Raw genomic sequence first — 23,693 nt, 5'->3', positions numbered from 1 at the left:
GGTTACAGCCACTTAACATACAGTATGTGTTTACAGTGTATTGTGCACATACCCACACTTTCCCAACCACAGATTGACACAAATACACTTTAAAATGGCATATATCATTTCAACCCTATTGTCACTTCCATCCTGCTTATCAGAAAAGTAAAACTAAAGTTCTGGCAACAGAACAAGTCACAGCCACAGGGTCTAAAAAATGCAAATCCCAGAAGCAGGAAGACTCATTCTCATCACTTCCTCTCTTACCCCTACAAAGAATGTGTTTTGATCAAAATTTAATTGTGCTTCATAAGTAGAATACATTGAGCATTGAAAGTGTAGAATGTGATCAAAATTAAGTGTTTGAAAATAGTTCATTTTTGGACGGGTAGAGAACCTGCCCAGGATGACATTTTAACAGGCACCTGTGATTCATTCTACCGCATGTCAAGTCCAAAAGAGGAAAAGTCTGTCAGGCAGAGCAAATTTTTTAATGGTAGCCAGGGATCGATGTTGTCAGCGCAGGCATCCTGTCTGGAAATACATGCTTTTTTGGGTAAATGTCACCTCCTTCTTTCTTTTCAAGGAGAGAGAGAGGAGAAAAAGAGCAAAGGGAGGAGAGGGGGGAGGTGGAAGGGGGAAGAAGGAGGTCACCGAGATCTGATGCAAACATTCCAAACCAGGCCGAATTTAGGGAAATTGCTTGAAAAACATTGACTCGCACTCTCATTCACAAGGCCCCCGTATCTGAAAAACAAATTTGAAACGTAACCTTGGAAATCAATTAAGAAGTCCCCGAGAGCTTAAGAAAAAAGAAGGGAAAGGTCCACCCTTCTTTTTCCTTTTCCCCCCTCCCTACTTGTCTTTTCCTCTTCTCCGCTTAACAGGGACTTGGATCTGCCCATCAGAACACTGCCTTGTGTGAGGAGGCTTTGTCAGCGGGGGCTTTATTTAATTTTTTTTTAACGTCAGAGTGCCATATATGCTGTCAAAATGTCTTAAGAGTCTTATTAAAGAAATGCCACAGCTCATTTCCTTGTAATGCAATTCATATGCTGGTGAAAGGGGGCATGTCTAAAGATCTAAACAGCTTTGCTTTTTAGGCTTCACATTAGGGGTTATCTGTGAGGGCTTGTCATTGATTGACATTATCTGGCCTGACAGGGCCTCATATCAAGGTTAACCTCATGGACAAAAGTGCCACCCGCACGGACACACAAACGCACTCTCTCACCCACACTCGTAGTCAAATAAGGCACACTCTCCTCAACTTCCTGTTGAGAGGTGTGCTACGCATGTGTGCCAGCTTCATCTCTGTGTGTAAGCCAGGTGGAGATTTCCAGACTTAATTGATAACTAATGGAGCGGCGTGTGCTGAGTTTACCCTGGAGGATTGACACTGTGTGTGTGTGTGTGTGTGTGTGTGTGTGTGTGTGTGTGTGTGTGTGTGTGTGTGTGTACGTGTGCGTGCGTGCGTGTGTGTGCGTGTCCTGTGGAGAGATTGGGTAGGTGATGGTAAGAGGATGGGGATGACTTACTCAGCAGTGTTGCTCCGGATTCTGGTAAATTAAATATGGCCCTGAAGATAATGACATGGAGTGACACACACCAGTCTGGTGGCTCCTGACCTCTTATGCGAACAGGCCGTTCACTTCGCTACAGAGGAAAGTGTGTAACTAACACTCGTATGAGCACAATACACACATCTCCCCTTCTCCCTCCCAACAAGCCACAAAGGCGAAGAGAGATCCCCGTGACCAAAATACAACTGAAGCAGTTAATCTGTACAGATATTAGCTCAAGGGCCCTTGAGAGGTGCACCGCTGAGCCCCTACTCCACTGTACTACCCACACTGCCTTGCTGCCGCACCAAGCACAGCAACCATGAGGGAGGGACACAGGGGTCGTCTGCTCATTTACCATGGCGGTTGGCTTATCAAATTGCACTCCTCATGTCTTGAAACTGAACATGGGAGTTGAGCTTCAAAACAAAGCTGCAGGAATAAATTTCCCTTGTTTCAGTCTGTGGAAGCATGGGACTGTGTGCGATTGTGTATTTTTTAAAGTAAAGTTTTTGTCTCCCGCAACACACACACTTACAAATTAAGTCGTCATCTGGTGCCAGCTGTGGGTCCAGATTTGATGTACAATTTTAACAAGTTAGCCATGTGTCCCATGAATTACCCTAAGCAGCAAACTCAATAAAAGTTGGCTGTTTTGGTATGTGGCTGTCAGAATGGTTCTTGTCACTCATGTCAGATTGTTTTTTTTTTCTCCCTTAGACCATTTTAGGCTGCTTGTCCTCTGTTCTAAAAAACACCATAATTACCCTGTTTGTGATGAAGCCGGAGGGCGTATTTGTCCTTAGATTTCAACTTTCCTGCCTGATTGCCCTCAAGTTAACGTCTTTCCTCTTCCGTCTGCACTTGAAATATACATTGTTTTCTTCAGCCATTGTCCTGTGCAGTCAGTGTGTGTGTTACTGGGGCCATTTGTGTCTGCCTTTGTCCTGCAGCGTCTTCTTTGTGTTTTGCGGCGGTGTGACAGGAGCATAGCACTTGGCTGAGGGCTTGTATTTGTTAACAGCCCTGAGCTGAAGTGAAATAGTCCAAACGGGTCCTTCAAGGTCGGCACCCCCAGAAAGACAGCACACAATGTGCAAGGTCACATTCTAGACTAAAAGCAATAAGTGCTTTATTGATAGAAAAAAAACAACAAGCAGGCAGATGTGCAACCAACTGATTAATAATAAAATACATTTGCGAGAGAGAGGGACAGGGGGAGAGTAGGGGGCAGGAGAGAGAAGACAGCCATCTCCTGACTGTATGTTCATGTGTCTGTGTACTGTATGTGTGTGCCTGCACGCATGCATGTACAGTATGCTTTGCAGCAAAACATTGATCCTGTAGTGGAACCTAAAAAATCCATCAGAAATCCAGTGGTTAAAAAAAGAACAAAATGTGACAGATTGGTGCTGGTGGCAGTTGCCCGGGTACACAGTCTCTCTCTTCATGCCTGAATCATTTCCTATCATTACTGCAGTTTGTGTGATCTGTAAAGTACAGTGTGAAAGTACTGTTTGAAAGAAGATCACAAGCAACTCACTTCTCCTGTTTTGACAGTAATCTACGTATCATATATATCTCATCAGTATCATGTTTTATGACAAGAGACAACAGTCACTGTAGGTTCCTTTTTTCCATTCAGTCACTTTATGAACAATGTGCCTTTTGTACTGCGCCTACTGTGTTATTATCTTTTTATGAAAATAAGCAGAGGGTATTGGACTGTCGTCATCTTTTATGTGCCTTTATCATTCTTTCTCTCGTGCTCTCTCTATCTCTTGTTCTCGCTCTTCCCCAACCTGGCAAACCTGCCAAGTGAGTAGAACTCCAAAGTGGATCAGTTAGTGGTAGATTTAGATTTGAGGTGGGGAAAGCTAAGTCCCAGTAAACCTGTTTTTTTCAGGAAGACTCTGAGGGTAAGGAGGGCTGGGAGACTTCCATATGCTCTGCCCCCTTCCCCTCAGTGATCACCTACAGTAGTCTCCCCCCACCCTTCTTGCTCCTTGGTAGTGTATACCCACCTTTACAGCCCCCTTTCTAAAACCCTTCTCTACATAAACTTCTCTACAGATGTACCCACCCCTAAACCCCCATCTATCATCTAGTTGGCAGTGGCATTGTTTTTAATCATCAGAACCTCAAAATTATTATTATCGCTTCTGATGCGGCAATTAAAACTTCAGGTCAGAGGCACAACGAGCGGTGATCAGCAGCCGAGCTGAGAAGTTTTAATTAGACGATCAGAACCATTAATGCACAAAAAAAAGGTGTGCGCTGGGAAATTAACGGGAACGTCTTAATCAGGGTTAGCGACTCCGAAGAGGAGTCAAGTGAACAGAGAGCAAAAAACAAATCATTTCCGCACCACTGGGACAAAACTCAATTAAATATGCATGCGGAAAAATGGAAATTTCTCAGCATCGGCTGCACCGACTGTTGGAAAACTGTGGCAAAATCTCACGGCGGGGTCGGCGACCTGCTTATTGTTATTCTTGTGTAATAAAAATGAGAGAGGGGCCAGATGCTAGGGTCTGGGTGTCGTGGCGTAGTTGTCCATCAGTGGCTTTCCGCTTGACTTCCTTGCGGCTGCCGCAGCCTCTCTACCATGCAGGGGGAGCGAGAGAAAGAGAGAGAAGAGGAAAACATTCTCTTCCTGCAAGCCGTAAATTTACAAAAATAAAAACATGGTAATTTTCAAGTGTGTCTGTGTATGTTTGCCTTTGTGGCTCAGTGATTTGGCTGAAACACACATGCACACACGCTCTCTCACACATACATCTCCCTTGAGAGCCACAAAAGGTTCACTGAGCTACACACGGAGCTGCAGCCTTGTCGATTAATCTGCCAAAGGTTCATAAAGTTATAACTGGTCTTTTTTAAAGAGCTACAGCAACTCTCGGTTGCATATTGTAAAATAATCCTGAGCTAAACAGACATCTCCCAGACCCTGTTTGTATTAATTAACTCCTGATATTGCGGGGGGTTTGTCCCTGTGTCAGTCATGTTGGAACTCAGCAGGAATCTACAACAAGCCCTGTACCTGTGTTTGATTAGGTGAAGACATAAGCTTCAGTTTAAACAGGTAATATCTACCTCTCTTATATACAGACCCTCCTGTGTGCTCGCTCCATACAAACTGACAACACTGCAGGGAGTCGGTGTGTTTATGGTGCAGCACTGCACTTCGAATGAACAATAAAGTCGAGTTATTTAATTTTCTATATGTTGTTTATGTGACTTTACATCTTCCATAAGATGATTACACAAGCGTTTTGGACATAAACTGCCTCGTCTTGTATGCCAGAAAGAGGTAAAGCCATGACCCTGCCAGTCACAACCATTGTTAACTCCCACATCCTTTACACGTAGCTGCCTTGATTACAGTCTCTGCACGTTCACACAAATAATGCACTTCCAACAGCGTTATTAGGATTTGAAACACCACTTGATTGGGCATGATATCATTCTGGCACACAAACAGAGACTCTGCATCAAAAACCAACAAGACCTGTGGGGCTTAGAGCTGTGGAAGAGTAAGTTTGTCAGTGCGGAGGGCTAGACTTGAACACAAGCTGTGTCATCCAGGGCTGAGAAGAAACAGGGCCCTAAAGAACTTTGATGCACTTTTGATTGCATTTTTGACTGAAGATGAAAAAAACCTGACCTAGTCCACATGTATTCAAAATAGTTTCTTGACTTTTTCCTCAGGTTTTGGCCTTATACAGACAGTATATGGCGCTCCTTTGTGGCCCTGCACTGTTTCCAGTAAAAATAGTGTCACCGTTAACATAAGCAGTTGGAAAAATTAGTTTCAGCTGTTGTGTTCAAATTCAAACCTGCCTATTTTTTTCCAACTCCCAGTGCTTACTGAGGTGTCTCCTCCTTGACAATTAGCACACCAGGCTAAAACAGACTGTAAATAATGTCCAATGCATGTGACAGTGTTGTTTTTCTTTCTGATATTCATTAATAAGGCAGAATGCTTACTGGACTCTCGAGTAGGTGGGGGAGTTGGTCCCAGAGGGAAAAGTTGTTCTTTCATGTAGGTCCCCACAGATTTTATCTCATTGTACGCTATCATGCACACAAACGACTTGAGGTAAACAGCTTAGTGTTACCATAGCAATCCCTATTGTAAGCAATGGCAAAAAGCTGCTGTGGACAGAAACCCTCAGCATAAATAATAGTTTAGACAGCTTCCATAAACCATCGAACCATTGCATGTTTCTCCTCACGGGAAGCTAACAATATAATTTTTTTTTTTAAAGCACGCCCTACCTTTAAAAAGAAAACACTGAATATGTGCTTAAGACGTCTAATAATTCAGTTAGAGGCCTGCTTAGATACTCAACCAGTAGCAGTCCTCTACTCACGCTCCTTATTGTTAACAGAAAATCATACATAAATACTCACTAATGGAAAGAAACAACTGTGTAGGGGTCATTTCCTACAAGGAGCTTGAGATTGCAATGCACAGGAAATCGGTAGTTAAAGTATGAAATACTGAACGCAGTAAACAGACAAAAAAATGACCTCCACTGCAACACCCAAATGACCTCAATCTTCCTTTGTAGAGTATTTCTGAAAAAAAACTTGACAATTTATGTCTTCCACTTCCTAATAGTTTTTCCAGCTGATTCCTTTTTTTCCCAAAATTGCTGTCTTCTAAAAGGTGACCCTTTCACCCCTGCCTGTAATTGTCTAACACTAAATTGTACAGTAATGTGCCGCTGATATATGGCCTGCTCAAAACTACATAATTCCTGAAGTCATTGTTTCAGAGAGGAAGCCCGCAATGTAAATACAGTAACTGAGAAAGCATGTGTGGGGAGCACGGGGTGCATTGTCTGGCGACGGGGTAATCTGTAAACTCCTTCAAATTGTATATCCTCTAATGATTCCACAGCTTTGCAAAAGAAAATGAAAACAGGATTTTATGTTGCACCGATGTGATTTACATAATGCTAGCAATGGCTCACACATGATTGTGCTTGGCTTTATGGCTGAGGGAAAATGAAGAGGCTCTTACTCATTGTTATAGAGAGTGAATTGAGTCTTTAAGATAGAACTTTGTTACCTCTGATATCACACATTTTTTGTCGGGTGAAATGGCATGTCCGTAGCTCAGTATAGTGTATTATCTTAACCACAGTGTGGCTGAGTTAAGATTCAATACGACTTCACACAAGAAGAAATATCTCTGCTGTGGCGTGCTGTTCAACTGTTTTCACAGAGCCTCAACTAATAAAGCTTTACATACTACCGAATAAAAACAGAATACAAGTTAACATGAACCCTGGTGAGTCTGCTGCTTTTTTTGCTATCATAAATACTGTGTTAGTCACGGTCACCTCCTCCTTGCTTTTTAAAAGTTATTTACAACTTGATAAAGATCTGGCCTTGATTTTGAGTCTGGAAAATGCTGTTGGAAGGTGAACTTTGGTGGCTCTGGAAATAAAGTGAAAGGTACTAGAGTGCAGTTTCTGCCCTAAAAAGGCAGCTCTGGATATGGAATGCCACAGGCAGCTGTTCCTGCCTCATCAGAGGACATGTTATAAAGATAGCCCCACTTGGGTTGAAATAATGCCACCCATTCCTGCCCCAAAGCACACTCTATCGTGTTCTATTGTTCAGAGAGGCCGCACTGGGGAAAAAAATGTTGACGCTGTGCAGTATGTCTTGTTAAGTAAAAATATGTAAAACACGGTAACTACAACATTTTTTCATGTATCTATGTTACTGTCTTGGCTAGATCAACAGTAAAAAAACAAAAAAAACAGCAGAGGGTAGAAAGAGCTTATATACATGGAGTATTATTTTCCTTTTTAATAAAGTCAAAACCAGCAGACTCTAATCCCACTGAATAGCCAATTAGAGAACACGGCTCCAAAAAGCCCAAAAGTGCTCAGGATTTTCACTCCACATCCTGACAGCTTTAATGCTGTGCAGCCCCCCACTCAGTGGCAGGACCACAGCCTCTTGAGGTGAGAGTGAAGATAACATTTCAGTGTCTCTATAGTGCTGTCATGTGAAGGATTATGTAGCAGTGTATTTGCTGCTTGGAGTACCGTAGGGGGTCTGATACCTATCTGCCTGTGATTTCAGCTGCCTGTGCTTTTTTTTCCCCCTCTTTTTTTTCCACCACTGCGTTAAACTCTGAGCTGACCGAAGAGGTGTGACTTGAAAGATATGTACAGTATCTCTGTGTGTCCTTCCAGTCTTGTGCTGTTATTGTTAAGTGCTTTTGGATGTTATTAATAGCAGCAGTCACTATGTTGTTTTTCCATTGTGATGTATAAAATCAGTACAAGTTACTGACATGGAAAAGCTGGTTCAAACTGTTACTGAACGCATGCCTGGCCCTCATTTAAAAAACCTGCTTATTGAGTGAAAAGTCGAGTTATATTTCTTAAACTGTAACACAAATAATTGTGATAGTGAACAACTTTAATTAATCTTATATCTTTTTTTTTTTTTTGTTCTTGTTTCCATCAGCTGAAAGGACTTTATGCACTGAAACGACCTCAGGAAAATCCAAGATGGCCGCCAAAAGGAAAGGTGGCCTAAAACTCAATGCTATCTGTGCCAAGTTAAGCCGCCAGGTAGTGTTCGACAGCAGCTCCCAGAATGCAGAGGGAGACCAGAGTGTAGCAGAAAACAGTGAGCGTGGCAGCTCCCACTACGATGACAATGAGACCAACTTTCCAGAGAGCCTGAGCTTAAGTCAGAGCCTAGAGGAGGACCAGAAGAGACGCGAGGCCATCGAGAAGTGGGTCAATGGCGAGTACGGCGATGAGCCACCAGCTCCTGAGGATGAACAGGAGCATGAACTCAAAGTCAGCAATGACGAAGATGGCCCTCCTGAGGGCGTGTACATGGTACAGCCCCAAGGCTGCAGCGATGAGGAAGACAATGCAGAAGAGCCCGACCCCGAGCCCGTGCCGCCGTCTCAGGATGGCAGTTACCATGACGACAAAGAAGCTGAAGACAGGCCTTCAAAAGACGACACCTACATGCCGCCAAGCGAGGCCCAGAGTCGCCAAGCACCTTTCTCCTCTACAGGTACATTTTGACTCTCTGCCCTCTTATCAGTTTCCTTCTGATGTCCCTGCCATACTCTGATTTATACTTGACTCTTTTTATATGTCTTAAACCAACACTACCTTTGCCCTTCAAAACATTCCCCTCTATAGTATTACGGGGCAAAGGCTTAGATAGAGGGTGGGTGACATTGCCACATCCACAAAAGCTTAAGTGTGCCCGTTATTGGAAAGAGACGCTCTAGAGTTACAATATGAATAGCCAGTGACATTATTACCCTAAAGACAGATTCAACTGGCAGGCCAGGGGGGAAAATAGGAACTTGTCAGTGTGTGGTTAACTGTACGAAGAAATTCATAAATGGAGTAGACTTACAACGTAAGGCCGTTTATGTACTCTCCCAGCAGCTGTGGGCCAACAGCGCATGGCAGGACCAGGCTAAGCTTCATATTACACTCAGGATTACATATTGAGTCTTTGATTTTCCCTAAGCTCACTAAACTTAGCCACTGCTTCAAGCTCCTCCATTACATGGAGTTGTAGTCTGCTGCGGAGGAGTTTGAGTTTTTTTCACAGTTGTCAAATCGAAGAGATCAGTTGTTCAGTTGTCAAATAAAGTCAGAAATAGGGAAGTTATACTGCAGTGCTATATAGGCATGTTATTATCTTCTCACAAACAACGGTAGCTGAATGTATTCATTGTTAGCAGACATGAACATATTTTAATAAATTCCTTAATACTATGTGCTCTTGTAAATGACTCATAATAACCCCTGTTTAATTGTGACATGATGTTCCTATGGTATAATTCACTGATTATGAAATAGATAAAGCTGGCAGAGACTTCCAACAGTCATTCTGAAGTAGCACAAACAATCTTTTAAGAAAGTACCGTTTACAGTTATAAACCGTGTGACCCTTGAAATAAGACGCATATGCACTATAGGAGATTGGCCTTTGTATAGCAGAAGTTAAGACACAGAGCTGTAAAAAGAGAGAAAAAAAAACATAGCTTGGTTATATGAATAGATAAAGCCTGCTTCACAGACACCCAGAGGAAAAAAAACAGCAATTTGCAGGTGAGGCCGGTTGTTGCGGTACAAAAACAAGTTTTGTTTTGTGTTTGCTCACCTCAGTTTAACAGTTTTTTGGTCTTTCATCTAGGTTTAGGTATCTACCTCAGAGTCATGTACACATGCTCTTTTTGTCTTCATTTCTTTTTGTTTTCACCAACTGCACAGCAGCAGCTATGGCCACACAGAATTGGGGGCAGGGGCTTCTCAGAAAATGAAGCAGGTTTCATTTCAGAGGCAAATGAAAAAGGCTTTGTGGTTTTAATTAGTCATTTTCTTTTTATTTCATGGCCAAAAAAAAGCCTGTCTGTAAATATGTGTTATTGTTGTTTAGCAGGCCTACACCTTTCCCTCCACTGGCTCCCTTACTACTTTACATCTCACAACAAAGCCGGAGTGTTTGAAGAGTGCGGGGAGAGCATACTGCATCAGTTGCAAATCTTGTCTTTAGAGTGTTCTCTTTTTTTTTTCAGAGTTGCTCTTTGTTGATTGTAACTAGGGCATCTATATTGCCATGTTTCTGCTCAGCTCACAATTAAAACATTTTTTCCCCTCTCTCTCTCGCCGCTGTCTTTCAAAGGCTGATGCGGAGTGCACGTAATTATGCATATAAACATAGTGGCTTAATTATCTCTCACAACATCAGTGACAATGTAATTAACAAACATTGCAAGATCAATGAGAGAAACTGCGACCTTCAAAACATTTAACTCCTCACATTGAGGCATCGTGCGGATTTCCTATCAGTGCAAAACCCCAGAATACTTTTCCTAGATAATTTAGATGTCGCATTAGAGCCCTCATAAGCCAGTCAATGGAAAAACCAATGAATAAAAACTATGAAAGCAATGACAGAGATGCTCATAGCGATGGATCAAACAGGCTTGACCATGACTTCCATTTGCAATTCTGGGTTCACTGTAAAAGGTTATTGTTCATTTCAAGCTTTTTCAAAGCCCTCTCTATTTACTGCCTGTTAATTAACTAACCAAACAGCGAGGAAGTTTGAAGCTCCGTACAGTTTTGTGTGTGTCAAATTAGTCCAAACAAATGCACATAATGTCCTTTATTCAACACAACTCTATTAGGATACCACTGTCCATTTAAACAAAACACACTTAAACTAATTCACTAACATGAACACAAATTGCTTTTTAAAACTCTATTTAAATTAATCTACCGTATAAAAGAATCCCACTATTCAAAACTTTCTCTGACTGAAAACACTGCATGTTATTAAAACATTTTTTAACCAAATGGTTTACATTGTGCATGTGTGGTTTAAAACTGCCTTTAGAGGGTATTCAAACCCCATAGTCCATATATAGCCACTAGCATGCACCTTTATCATCAGCGACACCTCTGCCTCTCAGTCCTGTGAGAAGAGAAGCTATGCCACACTGCTGGCCATGTTTGGTCAGCCAAAAGGAGATATAATGCCCATCTGTTATCATATCTGGGAGGGAAAATGTGGCCTAATTGCCTCAAATATAGACAAGGCAGGTCTCTGTCGTGTGTTGGATTTTGCTTGCCTGAAGTGTCAAGATTAGGAACCACTTCTTTGTAGATTTTCCAGTGACACCAGAGAGAGTGCAGAGGGAAATACCAGATGCGTTAGTGAACAGGAGAGAACATTATGATAGAAAAAGAGAGGTTTATTTATTTTTTATTTTATTTTTTTTGATGGGGGTGGGTGGGTAGCATTAGTGGTGGGGCCAATCTTGCCTTAACCCATACACCCATACATAGTTTCCCATCTGGTGTCATATGACATCATTAAGAGGCAGCCAGATAGGACTTGAGTAGAAAACTCATTTACATGGTGTTTTAGAAAGGTTATCTCCTGTCACTCCCAGTCATAATACTTTCAAGTCAAATCATTTGCCTTTCATTGATAGCATGTCACATGGCTCCGCTGATGAATAAAGAGACTCAACTAATTTTTTGGAGAAGGTGATGATAATAGCCCTAAGCTAATAGAATATGAAAAAAGTGATGGTGGTGCTTCCATGACAGAAACCACTATTCTCTCTGCAATAATTACCAATTGACCTACATAAATTATAAAAATTTAGATTTATTTTATTTTGAAATATGATTCCCATCCAATGATGTGTATTCTACCATGCTCTTTTTTAAATATCATTCCTCACTCAGTAAAGTGTAGTTCCATTTTGTGATTCATACTGGTGTGGGCGGGTCTGCCCTAACTTTAGAGCTATATGATATACTGTGACCTGAGATGCCCTTATAAATACAGTAGCAGTAAAATCCAACCAAGCAGTAAGGTTATCAACACCTAAATCAAATGAGAAGAATGTTTAGTCACATTACATTTCAAATGGACATGTTTAGATGTCTTTCCAGTAATCTTTTATGCCATACACTGCCATCAGTTGAACAGCTTAAGGAAAAACAAAAATTTAAGTATAAATTGTACTGTACCCCGCAGTAGATAGTTGTATAAACAATATGTCACTCTGTGGTTTCAGTACATGTGAAAACATGGTAGATTTGATAAAATGATCTGTGGCAAACATGCAGGTATTTCCTCTCAAATACCTGATCCATTTCTCTTAAATTTTTCATGCCCTTTCGATCCACCAGATACTCTTTCATACTGATCCGCTGTGTAGAGGAGCAACCCCAACACAGTGAATGGAAATTTGGGGATTATTTTACATGCTGCGCAGGAGATGTGAAAAGCAGGGCACAGCGACTGATTTAGCAATAACTGAGAAATCTGAGACAAGAGCAGACATATTTGTGTATTAATTACCCGGGTGGTAGCTGGTATTACCTCTCGCCAGCTCATCTGTGCTCTGGTGATGAAAAAAGCAATAAAAGTAATTTTTAACAAATGTTTTGGACCCTGGGCCTGTGCCAAGGAGGAGTTAAGAAGGCCAAAGCTTTTACATTACCCAGGTGAAATTATCATCTGGTGAATTACTAGCATGTCTGTGTTCTGGTATCCTGCCTAACATGCAAGCTCACACAACAGGAGATTTTTGGAATTGAGTTGGATCAGCTAACACAACTGTTCTGGGAAAAGTAGCCTCACGAGTCCTCCCTCACTATTTTTCTCTCTCACACACCCTTTTACTGTACCTTTTCCTCTCTGCCCATGCTCTTCTTCTTTATGCAGAACTTTGTCCCTCCACTGATTTCAGGCCAAATCATCTTTTCCCTTTTCCCCACTCTCTGACCCGTTGCACTAACCTGGATGAAAGTTAATGGGCCAGAATTAATCTCCACATAATGTAATTAAACTATACATTGACTATATTTCGCCTATGTCCTTGGGGAAGTTGTCCAATTTAATGGACTCTTAAGATGAAAGTGATATTTCAGTTCACAAATGTGTAAAAAGAGGAAAGGATTAGTTCTTTTCACTCTTGAAGGTGACACAATAATCATGCTATTTTCAAATATCTTGCACCAAGCTTCATAGGGGAATTTATGAGTTGCACTTAACATGCCATAATTTCTCAGCAGATAGTCATTCAGCGTCAGTCGTCATGTAAAGATCTGTGGGGAAATGCACTCATAATGTCATTCATTTCTTTCTAAAGCTTCCGATATATTTCAAATATCTCAAATATGGTCTCTTAATGGGGTTACTAAGATTTCATACTCTTCCATGTAGAATATTTATCTAAAATATTAACTTATTAAACTTTTAGCTATTAACATAATTCTCAAATTAATTTTGATAGTGTAACATAATGAGCATAAGAAATCAGAGTTTGTTTATTCAGTGTGTCCTTTGGTACAGTTACCCGCAAATTCTGCAGGACCGACTTATAGTGCAACCAAAACAGGAAGAGCATTGCCTCAGACTGCTTGTTTGTAGACACATAAATACACAGACATGTACAGGTGTTGTTGTTGCTTGCAGTGCAGAATCACTTTTCCTGTTGTTAAATTTACTACAGTTGTGAAATAACAAGGATAACGGCATCACATCAATTATAAACATTTATTGTTCAGAAAAATAGATACACTATAATGTAGTAGATGTAGTTAGCAGTCTTCCATTATCACAGCATAGCAGTGTGTTTGCCTAAAATGTTGAGGTGCAAGAGAGTTTCATTAATGGGGCTGATAAAGTACATTCTCCACAAAGCTACTTTGCCAGATCCATTAATCAATTTGTAACTAATGTATTTGATGCCAAAAGAAAAAAAAGTGAAATATAGACTATCCAATTCGGCTACAAAGCATTGCGACAGTGTAACACTCAGTGGGTTAAGTTGGGTTCAGTTTCACTACTCAAATGAAAAAACAATCATACTAATATATGCTGTTTTAGCAAGTAAAACTTAGTAATGTAAGTAATGCCAGACAGCACCATTGAGGGGACTCATTGGTTTACTAAACTCAATATGTTTTCAACTTAACTGGTAGTAGCTTTAAAAGGAAATACCCAAAAGCAGTTGTAAGAATTGAACATCTTGCATAGGAGCTCACTATTCTTTTTCTCTGTGCAGGAGAAGCATCTGCCCTGCGAGACTATGCAGCCAACACCATGAATGAATTTTTGGGAATGTTCGGTTATGATGACCAGCAGGTAAGAGATGAGCTGACCAAGAAGATCAGTTTTGAGAAGCTCAAAGCCGCTACCTCAGACCCCTCATCCCTCAGCAGTGAGGAGGCCTCACGGCGTGCCCGCTTCTCCAAGTACGAAGAGTACATTCGCAAGCTAAAAGCAGGCGAGACCCTACCTTGGCCCATGCATGCTTCCCCACCCAAACCAGACGACCTCAACTCAAAACTGGCCCAAGACAAGAGCGCTACCATGCTCCAGACCTCTGGGTGCCACCCAGGGGCCGAGGCACAGATCTACCCCTCCAGCCTGGACCACAAACAGCCTGGAGGACCTCAGCTGGGCACTTCTCAGCCATCAAATGCCTCTCACATCCAGAACATGGTGTCCCGAGCCTCTAAGTATGACTTCTTTATTCAGAAACTGAAGATGGGTGAGAGTCTACAGCAGCAGAACGGTAATGCTTACAAGCGACCCTCCAAGTACGACTTGGAGAACGTCAAGTTTCTGCACCTCTTCAAGCCTGGTGAGGGCAACCCTGACATGGGCGGTGCCATTGCCTTTAAGACTGGCAAAGTGGGCCGTCCTTCGAAGTATGACATCAGAACAATTCAGAAGCTTATGCCAGGAAATCCCGAGGCCTCAATGATGCCCAATGTCCTAGCTACAGCACCAGGGAACCCGGGAGCTCCTGGTGTCCCCACCGTAGGCGCAGCTGGGGCCAGCATTGCCCCAGGGCTCACAATGGACCAGACCGGACACATAAGCTTCAACGCCTCTGACTACCTAAAGTCCAGCTTTTCCAAGACTGACTCCATCACCACGGGCACTGTGTCCTCCGTTAAGTAAGTCTGCTCAAACATCATTATATGAAACTAGAAAGCACTCAGAGAGCACATACATGCTGGTGCTATCCGCACCAAAAACTGAGTTACTCCATGACCGAACTTCCCAGTAAATGTAATTGAAATCTGTTTAGTAGATTATCAGATATTCAACTAATAAACAGAATAACAAACAAACAAACAAATGGTGCAGAAAACATGGGGCAAGAGATGACAGCATGTGTCCCATTGCTTCTCATCCTCTCTCTTATTGGTAATTGTGGGATGTGTGCTTAATGACAAAAATATTGTGTGACATACTGCATTAGTTATGTCCACCAAAACAATGTATACCACAGCTAATAAATCACACAACCTGTCATTAAAATTCCAGTCTAAAGTTTAGATTGAAAAGATCCAAGTTCCAGTGGAACACCTTGGAGCTAATGTGAAGCTCACGTACACTTAACTGCTACTGTGAGTCAGTTAGCCTTACGCAAAGGTAATTGCTACCTCCACAGCAGCCAACAGGAATGTAGTGTGAAATAGCGCATAGCGCCCAATAGATCCACGACATGATGAGTTGCGAAGGCACATGAAGTGTTTACTCGCTGTAGCACTCCGTGGAGACTGATTTAGCACAGTCATCGCAAAGTGACTGACTTCCTTCGTTTGGCTAGGGTGTAACAACTCTCCCTTTAATTACTTTGGAGCCATGACTAACCTCCCGGCGAGTCACAGGGGCCGACTCTACACTGCCTGACGAGTGCACTTTAAAGGAAGCAAACGAGGGGTTTGGGGAGCTAGCCCACAGTCGTGTGCACTACCAGTAGGAAACAGCTCCCAGAGTCTGTTTGATTGGTTTTGACCTTGTCTCTAGTTAGTCAAGACCTATCAAAGACACTGTTCAAGAGCCCTCAGGCACCTCTCCCTCAGGCTTTGGCCTTTGTCAGGTTGGGGCTCAGTGGAGCTGCAAGTTTGGCTAACTGACCCAGTCTGGTGCTTGTGTACAGGGATGAGAGGGGGTGCTAGGGAGAATGTCTGGCAGTGCATCCTCCCCTCTGGGCCAGATTAACCTCAGGTCATACCCCGTGTGGAGCTGCTCACATGGAGCTAAATGCCATTTCTGAAAGGGAGCAAGCAGAACCAGTACTGTATTATGACGTTGTCATTCTACAGACAGTACTGCTACCAGCTTCATGAAGGGAATCACATCACAGGTGACAAAAAGCACAGCGTTCCTCAGCACGCCCCTGTAATGTGATGGAACTGGAACTGGTACTAAGTCGATTAGCTTGATCCATATGCATTTGAAGCTGCAGTGTTGTCTTACATCTTTGTTTGAACTGAGTCCAGACTGATTGGAGACAACTTGACATCAGTATTAGAACCAAGGTCCTTAGAGATTATCAGAAAATACCTTTTCAGAGCTTTTCTTCCACATCCCCATTATCCAGTTTTGCATATGAGCACTCACCAAAATACCCCCATAAAAGATTAATGTCCCTTTGCTCCTGCATTTTGCCTTTCATTGGTTGGGAGACCATGCATCAAAGTCTGCGCCTTCCTTCCCTGATTCATACGGCACATGAAAATGCTGTTATGCTACAAGAAAATGTATATTGATAGTCCAAAGTTTGGGAGCGGCTTGTAAGTAAATATTGTGTCAGTTTGTTTTTATTAACAACAGGCAGCCCATCCTCACCATTAATCCTGTCTCTTTTGTGTTTGCTGTTGCATTAGGAATGGCCTGCCACCAGATAAACCCGCCAGCGACGACATCAACCTCTACCAGAAATATATTGCCAGGTATGCAAATCCCTCAATGTGCTACACCAATGAAAAAATATACCCAAAACAGAGATGAACCTTTTTTTTATCCACTGATGGTGTGTTTTTATTCAGTGATGTAAGTAGATGGTAGACTGGTATGAGAAGGTTCTGTGCGTAGTAAATTGATTAAGAAAAGACTCCAATTTATGTGCTGAGTGCTGAGGAAGTAGAAGGATGAGGGGTAATGAAAGGGAAATGGTTTGATGGTAGCATACTGTAACTGGTTGAATAAATGCTCATGGTGTGTATAGCACTAAAACATTGAGGAGAACATAATTCTGTGCAACTCTTTACCGTTTGCTGTGACTGACACAAAGAATATATGAGCTTAGGCCGGGTTCTTCTTGAGTTCTGCCATTTATTGTTGAACACATGAGGAACTGACTGATCTAAAAAGTCAGTCATTCACACCAACAGAGACAAAAACATCAGGGGAGGGGAGGTATCTTGCGTTTCAATGGACACAGAACAATGTCCCCCATTCTGGATTCATTTTGAGCCGACACTAGAAAGGTGATTATCACTTGTTTGTTTATTCCATTTAAAAAGACAGAAAAACAGCATTTGAAAAGCCAAAGTGGCTTTGGCGTTAATGATTACTTCTCCAAGCCATAACATGAAGGGCACAAATCAAAGCCTTGGCACTGACAGACACACACACATACACACACGTCCTGTTCTGCACACACATACACACACACACACAAAACCCCTTCCTTGGACTGATTACATTTTGCAAGAAGATTTAATTAAGGAATTTTTAATGAGGCTTCTGCTGGCACTGCCAAGAACTGTTTTGATATTTGCGCTGCATAATGCATAAAATTTGTCTAAACATCTCGGCAGTTGATGCACAGGGAGGCTGCAGATAAGCCCAGATACAGTTTCAATTTCCGTGTTGGGGTTGGGAAAAAAAGAGAAAGGAAAGAAGAGGAGGGAGGAAAAAAATGGAAAAGGAGGGCTCATAAAAAGGGCAAATGTAGCACCAAGAGGGGAGGTAGAAGCGGGGGGAGGGTCCTCTTTGGTGCTAGGGCTAATGAGTGCACACTAATACTAAAAGCCAGCTTTGTAAACATGTTTGTACTCAATCCTCGTGAAAAGAGAGAAAAAAAGTTCTTCATCTTCTCACCACACTACAGTTTGATGTTTTAAAGAGCTTCCCTCGTAGTGTTTAGTTGCAGTTTTCACTCTTTAAATGCTTTCATGCACCCACTATTGCCTCGGCACTTTGATCTGTGTATCTCTATTGTAACTAGAGATGCGCTGCAATCTCTGTATCGTGGCGATATTAATATTTAATCTGCTGCTGAATAGCAGGGGCCCATTAGGCCCCCTGACGCGCCAAGTGGGAATTGTCCAGAGGCAAAGTGATACAGCTGGGCAATGAGCAGAGGGGTGGGCCATAGTCTCAGGGGGATAGGGGGGCTTTGTGTGTTCATAAGTGTAAATGTGTGTGTGTGTGTGCGTGTATGTATGTGAAAGAAGGGTATAGAAAACACTAATGGTTGGGACATATGTTGGCTTTATTGTGTGCACACACGTAGTTCGACTTCTGGTTTTGTCTTTTGTGAAAGACCCATCAAACCTTCCCAAAGCCCCCTCTACCTCCATCACCATTTTTCAGACACACACAACACACACAAACACACATATGTAGTCGCGCAGCCAACGTAAAAAGAGTAGTGGATATGCCGTTCAATTAGCTTAATGAACTCAGCAAAGTGATCTGTAAATGCAGCTCTGGGATAATCCTAACAAGGAAAAAACAGAAAGAGAGATGGAAAAAATATTACTTAGCCCCCTTTTCCCCCTCTCCTCTGCACAGCAGATGGAGTTCTTGGCAGCAGCAGTGCAAATGTTTATTTGTGTGTTTTCACTGGTAATTGGAGGATTTTAACAGTCATCATCGTCAGGCTTATAATCACCACCGTAAAAGTGGCTGTACAGTAGCGAGCAGCAGCCTTTTTTTAACTAGCGCCTGACTAAAATGTGTTTTTTGGACTCCAGATGAGAACGTGAAAGGGTTTGGGGTGAAAAGTAGACAGAGCTGTTCCTACATCTCAGGCTACACTGACACTTTTCCTCACAGAGTAAAACTGTGGTTAACCTGAAAGAATTGTGCATTGATTTGACAAGGGTTTTCACAGCATTGAGAAATAAAGTGATCATGGGGTTCCCAGTCCTTGAGTTGGGTGTGTGTATGCGTGTCGGGGGGGGAGGGTTTCAGTGTAATAAGTGTCTCTTACGGCTGCTTTGGAAATAAATGGAGCTAATTTGGCTGAAATTGGTGTGACAGATGGGTAAATTGTTGCAGCAGTGTGGAAAGCAGAAGTCAGTTTGAAGGTGTGAGCTGTGTTACTTTGAAGGTGAGACGAGCATAATGCCTTTGAAAACTCCTTCACCTGTTTTATTTTGTGCTGTTCCTGGTATTTCAAATCATTTCTTCACTAATCATTCTTGATTTGCTGTTGATTATTTTTGAATCACACTGACATCTTTTGGAGCTGCTTTTTCATCCCTGTGACTGTGCGATAAGCTCTGAGGTGTTCCCAGGTTTTGAACCAGTCTTGATGTTGTTTTATTCACAGCTCTGTGTGGCTGTTAAAATGTGTCCTGCTACTTGGTTTTCAGGTTCTCTGGAAGTCAACACTGTGGACACGTGCACTGCGCCTACCAGTACAGAGAGCATTACCACTGCATGGACCCTGAGTGTAACTACCAGGTGAGCGTGAGTACTTTATAACTTTTTTGAGCATCATCCAAATACACATTTAACATTTTCTCCTGTATGCTGCAAACCTTAATATAACCTCAGTGCCTCACAGTTCAGATTCTGACACAATGAGAAAAATAAGACTAAGATAATTTTGTTTCAAGTGCCACCCTCACTGGTTAAAACTGGTGAGCACTTAAGTGACCTAAAGCTAAGCATCTTCTCTGTCTTCAGGACATGACAAAGAAGATGTGGTGATCCTAGGATAGACAAGATATACAGGATAATGTGTCATCTTTTCATTAGTGGTCACACCCAGTCAACTTCTACGCAGATGAAAAGTTTGTTGGCCTTTGGTCTGCAGAACAGGCTATGGGTGTTTACATCTGTTCAGTTTGCAGGCATCTTCCAGGCACAGTTGGTCTTTGAAGGCTGGCCTTTTATCACAAGGGTTAATTGTAAATATGCTTGAAATATGGCTCTTTTTTTATCTATGTGTTCTTTTTTTTAAAGACATCTGCCACTGACTGGGGGCCTGCCTTTAATCCCCTTTCACATTATTAATCTTGTCCTGGTCCCAGGAGTTGTCATGTATGGCACAGGAAGGAGAAAAAACACAAAGCAGATCATAATACAGGCCTTGTGTTTGCTGTAGCATATGGCCTGACAGAGTTAGACAAACACGGGAAGATTTGTCAAAGATGTCAAAAATCCATGCACAGCTAGAGCTGTGTGTTTTCCTTCCTTTCTTAACAATTTTCTGAATTAAGCCATCTTCAATTGTAATCTCCTTTGTCTGCTCCCGATCAAGAGAGATTACCGCTTGATAAATATTGTTTATGTGGTGAAAAGCATTACAGATCTAAGCTTTTATTTTCTGCATGAATCCCACTTCACAGTCTGATGGGACACATTCTTGGAGGAATACAAAGGAAAATCATTTCATGTCATTATTTAGAGTGTTAGTTCAGGTTATCATGGCAATTTCCACGGTCAGGTCCACATTTCTCTGTTGCTTTTGCGTTGCGTGGAAACACAGATATGCTTTGGAAGCCAGCTCTCTGGGATGTCAATACCCTGAAAAAAACAAGCAGGCAGTGATGAGCAGCCCCTTTCGAAGCGATAACTCATGAAATGTTACATGACACACTCTCCTGGAATATTATCCCACTGCCAGCCTCTGGGCGATTGGCTGAGTCTTAACATTCTCCTTTCATGGGCTTGAACATGAGGGAGAGTGTGCATCTTGCCACACTAGTGGGAATCCTAAAATAAATGTAGCAAGTGGCTCCCAACCTTCATCACCACTCAACTGAAAATGAGATCTTTTTCCCAGTCAGCTCTCTGCATGGCCTATTTTGGACGGCTTGATGGATCGAATGTACCTTAACCGTAGTTCAACTTATCTTCTGGTCATCATTAACCATTAGATACCAGGAAGCCCAAAGCCCAGAACTGAGCTCAGTCAAAAAGTGACGAATCCAAAGCATTCATCAATTAGATTAAAAATCCTAATGAGGTGTTTGCTCCTACAGGAGTCAAACATCTCAGAAATATGCAGTGGGAAACAGGCCAAGAGAAAGGGAGTGCGAGATCTTAGCTTTTTACATGGGCGCGAGTGGAACACATGACACAAAGCAATTACCCTACTTTGTACAGCAATTAGTTGCTTTTTAGAATAGTTCTTTCTGATGTTTTTCCCTCAACTGGAGATAAATATGGATTGAAGGCAGAACTGTCTCATTGATTTGCACTTCTCCCGTTACAGTATCTGTAACATCAGCTTAAGCCCAATTACAGCAGATTTGGTTGCTGCAGGTCTCTGTGGAGTGACTTTTCTGTTTTCCCTTCCTGACTTCTGGGTGTGGGAGGGATTCTTATTTATTTATTTATTTTGTAATTTTAGAAGGCAGGTCTCTTAGCATATTCACTCATCATTACAGACGAAGCCTTCACCAAAAGCGAGTGTTAATGCTTTAATTAAAAATGGAATCATATCTCAGCAAATTGAAAGGGAAAACGTTTTTTGGTTGGCTTGTTTGTTTGTTTGTTTCTGTTGTCTTCTGTTTTCCCCTGTGCACGTCTGAGAAACCATCTGCATGGAACATAATTTTTCCAGAGCCAGAAACATCAGAACTGTGATCTTGCATGTCAATTGATTCATCTTAATTAAAAAAATACATTTTGGTTGAAGGGAAAAAATAATGTAGAGACAGTGGGTGTATGGGGAACATACTTCATGTTCCATGTGGAAGCTTCCCCCGTGCTCAGAAAGTCCCAGAGCCTTTGGTGCTGCATTTGGATAGGACACAACTTTGAGATATGCAAAGTAAATCTATAACCACAGAACGCATCATCTTTAAAGACATTCTGGCCTCTCCATTGCAGTGTGTACAGCCCTCCCCAACTGCCAATTGGCTCCTGCATGTTGCAGCTGCTAATTCCACAGAGATAAAGTGACTTGTTACTGATTCTGTGACTGGTTTAAATAAACACCAACCTGTTGCCGTACATTTTTACCCCTTCCCTTTTGCAGAGGTTTACCAGTAAGCAGGATGTAATCAGGCACTACAACATGCACAAGAAGAGGGACAACTCCCTGCAGCATGGCTTCATGCGCTTCAGCCCTCTGGACGACTGCAGTGTCTACTACCATGGCTGCCACCTCAATGGAAAAAGCACCCATTACCACTGCATGCAGGTACACTACAGACTCACACCTCCTCCACCACCTACACACATACCCACAATTAACCCACAAACACGTACAGTAAGCATGCATGCACACAAATACACACACTCACGGAAACAACAGAAATGTCTGCAAATATGACCACACATGCTTAAGTTTTACGTACAGTACAAATTACCCACAACACACTAATGCTGATTTAAAAAAAAGTGAAATATAAAGTTGCAGATTAAATGCATAATTCATCATTCAATATACATTCCAGAGCCACACAATAAATGTGGTTGTTAGTAAACCAGATCACACACAGTCCATAAAGCCTGGTTCTGTGTCCATTAAGAGCCTTTTTTGCAGCAATGTAATCATTTCAGGGTAGTTTAAAACAGGATAAGGCAGGTAAAAAATTAGTTGCAGAGCATCATGATATAGATGATCCCCTGATCTGGGAAGTCAGGCCACTCATAAGACATGCACGATTTCAGGATGTTTGAGATTCACACAGTTTACCTACATCTACATACATCTTTTTTCATTTACGCTAAAGTGTCTTTAAAGAGCAGTTTGGCAAAACGTGTCCTAAAGTAAATAAAAGAAAATTGAAAAAGGGTGAATACACGTGAGGCTGCTCCTGCTTACTCCACCTCTTCGCTCTCTCGCTCCTTAATTGGCATGGATAAAATTCAGTTAGGTGTTTATATAAACTACACATTTTTCATCTTTTAGTACCAAGCAGCCAGTTGAATATTATTCCCCCTTCTGGATTTGTTTAATTTTTTTACATCTGCTTATTTTCAATGTGTCATTTTGCCGAGAGCTTTCTCACCAGCAGGGCAGCAGCGCAGCGGAGGATGGCTTGAGATATATTCTTTTTTAAACCCCTCTAACGGCGTAATTGTTATTAGGACATTTCAGCCCTTGTTTTAACAGTCCCTGAGAACCTGCAGATGTTGGCATCGGCTCTCTTGATTTAGGGGGGAAAAAAACAGAGTGGCATTTTTTTCATTGTTTGACTCAATATGGAGAAGTTGCCCGGTTTGTACGGGTGAAAAGTGCCAGGGATGATATACAATTGCTGCTTTTAATTCAAACATTACCTGTTTTTTCCCTGCTCTGTTGGCTCTGAGGGCTCCTGAGTACCAGAACATTTTAAACTAAAGACTAAGACAGTCATCTTACTCTCATCAGCTTTCCCCTACCCCCTCTACCTCTAAAATTTGTTCTCAGAGTTACAGTTAGTTTGTGGTGACTGCATCATCACACTCCAAATATGAATTTCATTTTCTAAAAGGCAGCTTTGCCAGGAAGGTACTATAGTTTCAGCTGCCTGCTGTGACCACTGCCTCTTTCAGTAACTTGTTTTCATTTTTCCAATTGTCACAATGATAAGATTGTTTCCAATTCACAGGTTTGACTTGAAACATGGA

General features: G+C 42.0%; 1 protein-coding gene across 5 annotated transcripts in view; it reads left to right on the top strand.

Annotated features, from left to right (window-relative positions):
* casz1 (castor zinc finger 1) overlaps positions 1–23,693 on the top strand; it is a 78,792-nt gene that overhangs the window by 34,630 nt on the left and 20,469 nt on the right. For 3 of the 5 annotated variants that reach the window (XM_044210610.1, XM_044210612.1, XM_044210608.1), the window contains exons 2-6: positions 8,043–8,609; positions 14,152–15,052; positions 16,775–16,840; positions 19,496–19,592; positions 22,114–22,278. In XM_044210610.1, coding sequence (XP_044066545.1) covers positions 8,043–8,609; positions 14,152–15,052; positions 16,775–16,840; positions 19,496–19,592; positions 22,114–22,278 — 1,796 coding nt within the window. The remainder of the gene's footprint in view (positions 1–8,042; positions 8,610–14,151; positions 15,053–16,774; positions 16,841–19,495; positions 19,593–22,113; positions 22,279–23,693) is intronic. The other 2 variants (XM_044210609.1, XM_044210611.1) reach the window with 2 other exon arrangements.

Source organism: Siniperca chuatsi, linkage group LG10, assembly GCF_020085105.1.
Source record: "Siniperca chuatsi isolate FFG_IHB_CAS linkage group LG10, ASM2008510v1, whole genome shotgun sequence".
Classification (NCBI taxonomy): Eukaryota; Metazoa; Chordata; class Actinopteri; order Centrarchiformes; family Sinipercidae; genus Siniperca; species Siniperca chuatsi.
The sequence above is the reverse complement of the archived record's forward strand: the minus strand, read 5'-3'. Positions and strand labels throughout refer to the sequence as shown.